General features: G+C 34.1%; 1 protein-coding gene across 1 annotated transcript in view; it reads left to right on the forward strand.

Annotated features, from left to right (window-relative positions):
* Positions 1-609: 609 nt before the first annotated feature.
* LOC117170250 (peripheral-type benzodiazepine receptor-associated protein 1-like) overlaps positions 610-7,436 on the forward strand; it is a 212,871-nt gene continuing 206,044 nt past the window's right edge. Inside the window, exon 1 of the mRNA XM_033356885.1 lies at positions 610-750. Coding sequence (XP_033212776.1) covers positions 610-750 — 141 coding nt within the window. The remainder of the gene's footprint in view (positions 751-7,436) is intronic.

Raw genomic sequence — 7,436 nt, forward strand, 5'->3', positions numbered from 1 at the left:
CAAAAATATATCTGTTTTGGGGCTGAAACGCGTCAATGTAATTTTTGTTTGGGATCGCACAATATACCTTTGCACATCTATCTAGAAGTTCATAAATCTAGTATGTACACACAAACCATCGAAAATTCTGGACTGCAGAGGTAAATGTCGATAATAGAAATCTACAATTAGATTTTACGCATTATCTGCCCTATATATTTGACTTTTATTATTATTCCATTGCGGTGTACAATATAATATGTAATTGAATTATCATCATATTCTTTTACAAATTATAATAGCAAAAAATGATATACATATAATCTATAAGTAGCAGGGATGACCGGGAAATTATAGGAAAGCATTCATTGATCCGGAGTTAGTTGAATTATTATTGTTTTACTAAGTTTAGCAAGGGATCGGGAGAGTATGTTAAAAGATGTTTATTTCCTGTAGTAGAGATATATGAGAGACTAGCAACTTGCCTCGACCCTAGCCCTAAAGTGTGGCACGATGCGGAAGGCCCGTCGTGGAATCCTCCTATTAATTAAGATAGACTACTCGTAGATATGAACTAGATCGATAGAATTAACGATAGGACTAGCGAGAGGCGATAATCAGAACTCAGGGATGTTGCAGTGCTGTGGCGTTGGAGGTGGCGCTTCCACGGCACCTCAGGCTCATCTGCTGGGTACTGGATCTGCTGTCGGAGTCACCACCTCCTACAGGACCACTACCATGCAGGACCCCATACTTGAATCCATACTCGAGGTGAGTACCAACTTTCTTTTACAAAATTACAAATCAATCCAAATGTTTGCATATGTCCTTCATTATATTCATTATTTTAAACTTAATTATATATAAAAAAGTGGCCTAAATTCATACATTAGAGTGTCTACAAGGTAATATTAAGGAGACACAACTGTGTTGAACGAAAGGATGGAAACTTTTTGGGTAATATTTTTACGGATTTAACAAAAATATTAATGGTCTGTTGTATTTTCTGACACCATATAATGAGAACGAGGTTTAAACACTTTTTAGAATTTTTCCATTCACCAGACATTTAAACAATATAGACAATTGCATGAAGTTACCTAGGTAACTCTTTAAGTGACATACAGCTGAAACAAAATGATGCAGCAAAAGCTAGCCCATCTTTTTTCTGTGTACTTTTTCAAAACCGCGTGCTGACACATACCTTATTTTAAGAACAAGTTGGGGTAATTTGAAATTTGTCTTATGAACTGCGCTAACATAGTCGGCAATGAAAATGTCATTCCTCAATATTATTATTTAAGTAATGAATATATTAGTATGTATTTTTAGGAAATACTTAAAACATGTGATGTTTTTCAAAATTTGCAATGTTTTAAAAATGGCTGATGGAACTACATTTGGATAAAAGTGACCACACTACTACCTGTACAAAAAATATAGGCATCTCGACTTTTGTACAGATTTTCATTAAAATCTCAGTAGAAAAAAATTATAAAAATACGAGATAATATGCATGTCACAGGTGAAGGTTTCGCCCATTCTGATACAGAGTATCAAAATGTTCTGATGATTATCGATTATTTCCTGGAGAATGAAAGGTGAAAAAGTACCATAATCATATTATCATTTCCGAATACTCAACTTTGAATAGCTCGAAGTCATAATCAAGTACCATAATCATATTATCATTTCCGAATACTCAACTTTGAATAAATAGCTCGAAGTCACTGAAAATAAATTATGAAAATTCGGAAAGAAAATGTATAGTTTTATTGATCCTTTTTGTACACAATGGTGAAATTTAGAGCCAAAAATAATCATTTGCTAATAAGTTGTTAAAAAAAACGTAGAGAGGTGTCATCTCCCAAACTAAGTAACGCACGGAGATGATTCTTGAAGCAAATTACAAAATTCTTTCTTCTGGGAAAAATACAAAAGACTTTACAATAATTGAGGCAATTTTATTCCTTCTTTTTGCATCAGGACTTAGGGACTGTGTAGACAGTCTGCGTACGAGACAAGGTCGTATTGCACGCCTAGCAGTAGCACCAGCAAAGTGCCTTGCGGAGAATTTGATTGCCTCGCTTATCGTAATCTTTTGTATTTTTACAAAAAAAACTAATTTTTTAATCATCCAAGTGCAATTTTTCGCTAGTTAAAAATACATACAAAACTGTCAAAAGTCAAAAATGTGTAATTTGCTTCAAGAATCATCTCTGTACATTCCTTAGTTTCGGAGATGAGACCTCCCTGCGTTTTTGTTGACAAATTATTAACAAATAGTTATTTTGGCTCTAAATTTCACCATTGCGTACAGAAAGGATCAATGAAGCCACATCTTTTTTTTCAGAATTCTCATAATTTACTTTCAGTGTCTTCGAGCTATTCAAAGTTGAGTGTTCGGGAATGAGAATATGATTATGGTACTTTTTCACATTTCATTCACTAGGAAATAATCGCTAATCATGTCAACAATTTGAAACTCTGTATTAGTATTGACAAACCCTTCAACAGCAATATGCGTGTTGTCTAATATTTTCAGAATTTTTTCTACTGAGATTTTCTCGAAAATCTGTACAAAAATCGAGGTGCTTATATTTTTAGACAGATAGTACATTCTAGCTAAATTGGTTAATAATTACTAGATTTACAAAACACGTTACGTTTATTAAAATTTATAATAGCTGATAGCACTATCAATTCGGAGAAAAAATGTTATTTTATATATTTATCAATCGCATAGTAAAGTGTGTGCTGTTGAGATAAAAAATTTAAATTTAAGAAAAATTTCTAGATTGAATCATAAGCTGGTCCAAAAAAGGCTGTTTTTATTTGTAAAGTTTCATGCCCATCAATTGTTCTTTTTGGCATGCATACCTTGTATTCTTTTCAGTGAAATAGGCGATATTTGAAAATATTTATTTTTAGCCAAACGGACATTTATCTATGTTATCATTTAGTTCTTATGTTCAAAGTATTACTAAGATGAAGCTATGGAAAACGCAATACATTGAAAGAACATACACAAGAAAATTTAAAACGCTTCAACCCGACGTCAATCAACTGAAAGCGTGTGAAAGTGTAGAAACCTTTTGGTCCTCTCTCTTCTTTCATATTTTCGGGGCTCCCGTTAAAAAGTGAATTGGAAAAAATACTGACATTTTCAGGAAACCTTCGTGTTTTTTCCTTCTATGGTTACTCACCTGTGCATAAATTTTGCCGTGGCCCCGGGCGGGGACGTTTGGGACCTAATCGGGCCCAGATCGGGTAATCCGAACGTGGCCAGATCCGTCATGAAACGCACGCCCCGGTCGGGGCTGAACCGGATAGCCCGATCGGGATTTCAAGTCGGTCCCCGATCTGGCCCCAATCAATTTCTGTTTCAAACCCATGTTCTAAATTATGCGGTATTTTAAATTAAATAACTACCACATATAAATAAATAGGTTGAACTCCTTTTAATTACGTCCACTCTTTACTTTACTGACGTGTACTCTTTCGGTTATCACTCCAGTCTTTCGCGTTAGCGAAAATTGTCCTATGTGGGAAAGAATTTATCCTAAGTGACCGTAAAATTTGGTCAAGCAAAGCTGAAAATAAATCATGGGAATTTGGATTTCAGCCAAAAATGTAATAGCAACATTTTTAGATAAAACAATTAATTTTAAACAAAAAAAAAGCGAGATTTCAACAAAATACAGAACTTTTCTAACAAATAGTTGAATTTTAAACTGATAAAGATTGATGTTCAAAGAAAAAAAATATATTTAAGAAAACTAAGTTTGAACCAAAGGAATTAATTTTATGCAAAGAAAGATAATTTTTAATAAAATAGTTAAATATGAACAAAAATATCCTTCAATAGTAATAAGTTTAACTTTGGAGCAGGGAATTGCATAGAGGATTAAAATTTTTTTGATTTTGCTTCGAGGGTTCAGGTCAGAAATTTGGGCTGGGGAAAACCCAGGTTCAGGATCCTCTTAAGATATTTTGAGGCCTGTGCTTATCCGTCTTAAATACACTATTCCTTTTTATAATTAAAAGTACTTATCAACTTTGTGTAAATGTATGTGTTAATTAGAGAAGAAAAACAATAAGTTTTAAAACTCCTCTAAATTAGGGGAGATTTGTGGATATTTACACCATCTTTAACTCAGCACCTGGCCAACCCGGTCTGGTACGACTCCGGGCCACGCAAATTAGCCCTACTCGCGCCAGATCATGTCAGACTGATCCGGACCTGATCGGTAATCGCGAAAAGATCTGACAATTTCTTCACGGGCAGTTAAAAGGAAAATCATAAGAAAATTCCAATCACTAGGTTGAACTATGTGTCATTCTCAATACACTGGCATAGGGCTTATGTTCATAAGATGCTAATTTTAGTTTAATGGTGAGCTTCTACAAGCTATAAAAACAATAAACACGGGTAGAAGAACGAGTGTCAGGGTAAATAGGAAATTGAGTGAATCTTTCGATATTTTGTTTAAGATTGGCCCTTTTCGATGACGAAGGTGTGGCTCTCAAAACAGTAAGGGTACGTGGGTTATAGTGTTTGCAGATGATAAGGTTGTTATGGCAGAGTAAATCGAATACTTGCAAAGAGTGTTCAACAAACCGAATACAAGCATGGAGAGCATGGGCCCCGACATAACGCAAATAAGGAAGAACTATGGTGTTTGAAGGAAAGAGTGAGAAAACAATATGCATCATTGTATTAAATAATGAGAGATTTGAACTAGTTGATAAGTTCGTATTCCTTGGTAGCTTATTCACTAAGGACGGAAATATCGAGAATGACAAATGAACTAATAATGAAACTAGTATATCTAGGTGAAGTTAATGGCAGCTTGCCCAGAGACAGACCGCGGAAAGAATGGTTAGAATATGTGACTGACACCCTAGTTAGAAGGGACATAAGAAGTCACAGAAACAAGAGATCTTGCACGAAAAAATGCATGGACGTGAAGGAAGCTAGAGGAGTAAGCCAGGAAAGAAAAGTTTGGCGGCAACTAGTTAATAAAAAGAGTGTCAGGAGAGTAAATGACGCCTGAAACAATAGAGCTTGGATACTAATGGACAAAAGTGGAGAGCCCCAGATGAAGACTTTGTGAGTTTGTTCACTTGGAATGATTGCTAGAGAGATTGATCAGCAACCTAGGTCGTAGAAGTGTTGCGGATCGAACGCGTTATTTAAATAAATAACGAGAGAGTTCTAGATTAATTTGAAGATTCTATTCCCTGTTCCACATATTACTCCCAATGGTAATGTTATTCTCTATTCATAGAATCGATGCAGAATGCAATTAAATTTGAAGTACTTACATTTGACATTTTGGTAAATTTAATATTTGCGTGCACTATCAACACTTCTTTTCTCTTGCATTTACTCTTTACTCGCTCTGTTCTTGAAAAATGCAAGCTGGTCGCTTTTTAAACAAAAGTTTTTATCAAAATTGCCTTTTCGGACCTTTTTATAGTTGCATGGGGGTTTAACACTATGCTAATCACTACACGGAAAAAATTCTTAAGGTGAATGAGTGAATCGAGAATATATTAAACACAAAGAAAGTGCCCGCTTAGATTAGGTAAAACGTTTAGTTACAAGAGTTAAACATTTAGTCACTTTATGTAAACTGTTCTCGTAAATTAGTAATTTGGACAAAATTGCTAACCCAGTGGGCACAAAATTTGGCGACGTCTTTACGACGTTGTTACGAATCTTTACGACAACGTTACGACATCCTATGTCCATGTCGTTAAGGTCTCTTTACGATATCGTAAATAAGTCGTATGATCTGACGATGTCTTTACGATATCCCAAAGAAACCGAAACGACATGGACATAGGATGTCGTAAAATTGCCGTAAAGATGTCTTAACGATGTTGTATAAACGTCGCCAAATTTTGTGCCCACTGGGTTAAGTTGGAGAGTTTATTATTTTCGACAGATTATGTGTAATTTTATTATCTTTAAATTTGAAAAAAAATTTAGTTGTTATAGAAATATTTGAACTTACAGTACCTAATCTTTGGTCTGGTATCAAGAAAATGAATTTCCCTGAAATCCGTATAATGCATTTGGAGGTCAAGTTTGTTGTTTTTATCGCGTTTCTTGATATTTCAATATTGTTATCGCCTAAAATCGAAACAATTGTAAATTATTATTACCGCATCATAAACTCTATTTATTATTAACATTCGCGCACATTTCATGTGGTAAAAAGCGTTTAATTGTCCAAAGTAAATCTGAACTGTCACTGCTCCAGCTTTAGACCGTCGCTATTTTATTTCGCTACTCCCACAATGCACCGGCGCTCTTCCGATAATTCCTTCAGACACCTATTCGTAATATCCCTATTATAGCTATACTTATTAGGGGTTTGACTAGACGATATCCCTAGTATATGGAAAATGGTCAAGGATAATCATTTTCGCTGATCCAGGGATCTTTCTTAATCCCTTCGTTCTTTTTGAGCTAAATGTTTAGCTATAATGGGGAATAATATCCCTGTCACAGCTCAATATTTTTTCCGTGTTTGCTAATATTCTGGTGTCTCTTCTTCAAACATGGCCTCTCTACATCAGCGACTGGAACTAATAAATACTCATGTACAAAGGGAAGTTTTCACCTTTATCGATACATGGTGAGGTAAGGTAACCCAGACCCAGACCCTGATCTTAATAACTATTTCCGCATTTTTTCAATACAAATTTAGGTCAGGCTTTCCCTACTTTCCAGCATATAAAACATATAAATTAAATTGATTACTTTTATTAATAACAATGAAACAATATTAAAAACAATCTTCTCACATTGCATTAAAAATCGTAAAATTTGAAGCCTATTACAAATAATTAATAGAATTTAGGCTACTACTGAAAAGTTGGTCGTTTCACAGAAAAAAAGGAAGTTAAATTTTGTTATATTTAACATTTTCCGCTGTTAAAGTTGACATGCAAAGTATGGGTGAATTCGAGTTATAACTAAGGATACCAGATTTTAAAAAACATTTTGCTTGCCTAAGTATTATTATAAAAATGAGAAGACTTGACGCGGACGAATTAAAACGTATTTTTTGTAAATGAAAATAAAGAACTAGACACAAAAGCAACAATCGTTGGTTTTCTAACAAACGAGAAATAGGAATCGAAATCATCTTGAGGTTGAAGCATTAACAAGATTTCTATTGTTATAAATCAGTTGCATCTTTAATTGATTTCAACATAAAATTAAGTTTAATAATTAATAAATAAAAATCAATCCTAATGTAATAGTATGTTCGAAATTTTTATTTAAAAAATGGTTTAATGAATAAAATCTCAGGACGGAAATTCCTACCTCATAACTTGTGAACTACCAGGTGTATACATATGAAACCGGTATTTTTTCAAGAAAAAAACACATTTATTTCAAGAGAATGATAACAAATATTTTATTCAAAGTATGCGCC

Source organism: Belonocnema kinseyi, chromosome 3 (genome assembly GCF_010883055.1).
Source record: "Belonocnema kinseyi isolate 2016_QV_RU_SX_M_011 chromosome 3, B_treatae_v1, whole genome shotgun sequence".
Lineage (NCBI taxonomy): Eukaryota > Metazoa > Arthropoda > Insecta > Hymenoptera > Cynipidae > Belonocnema > Belonocnema kinseyi.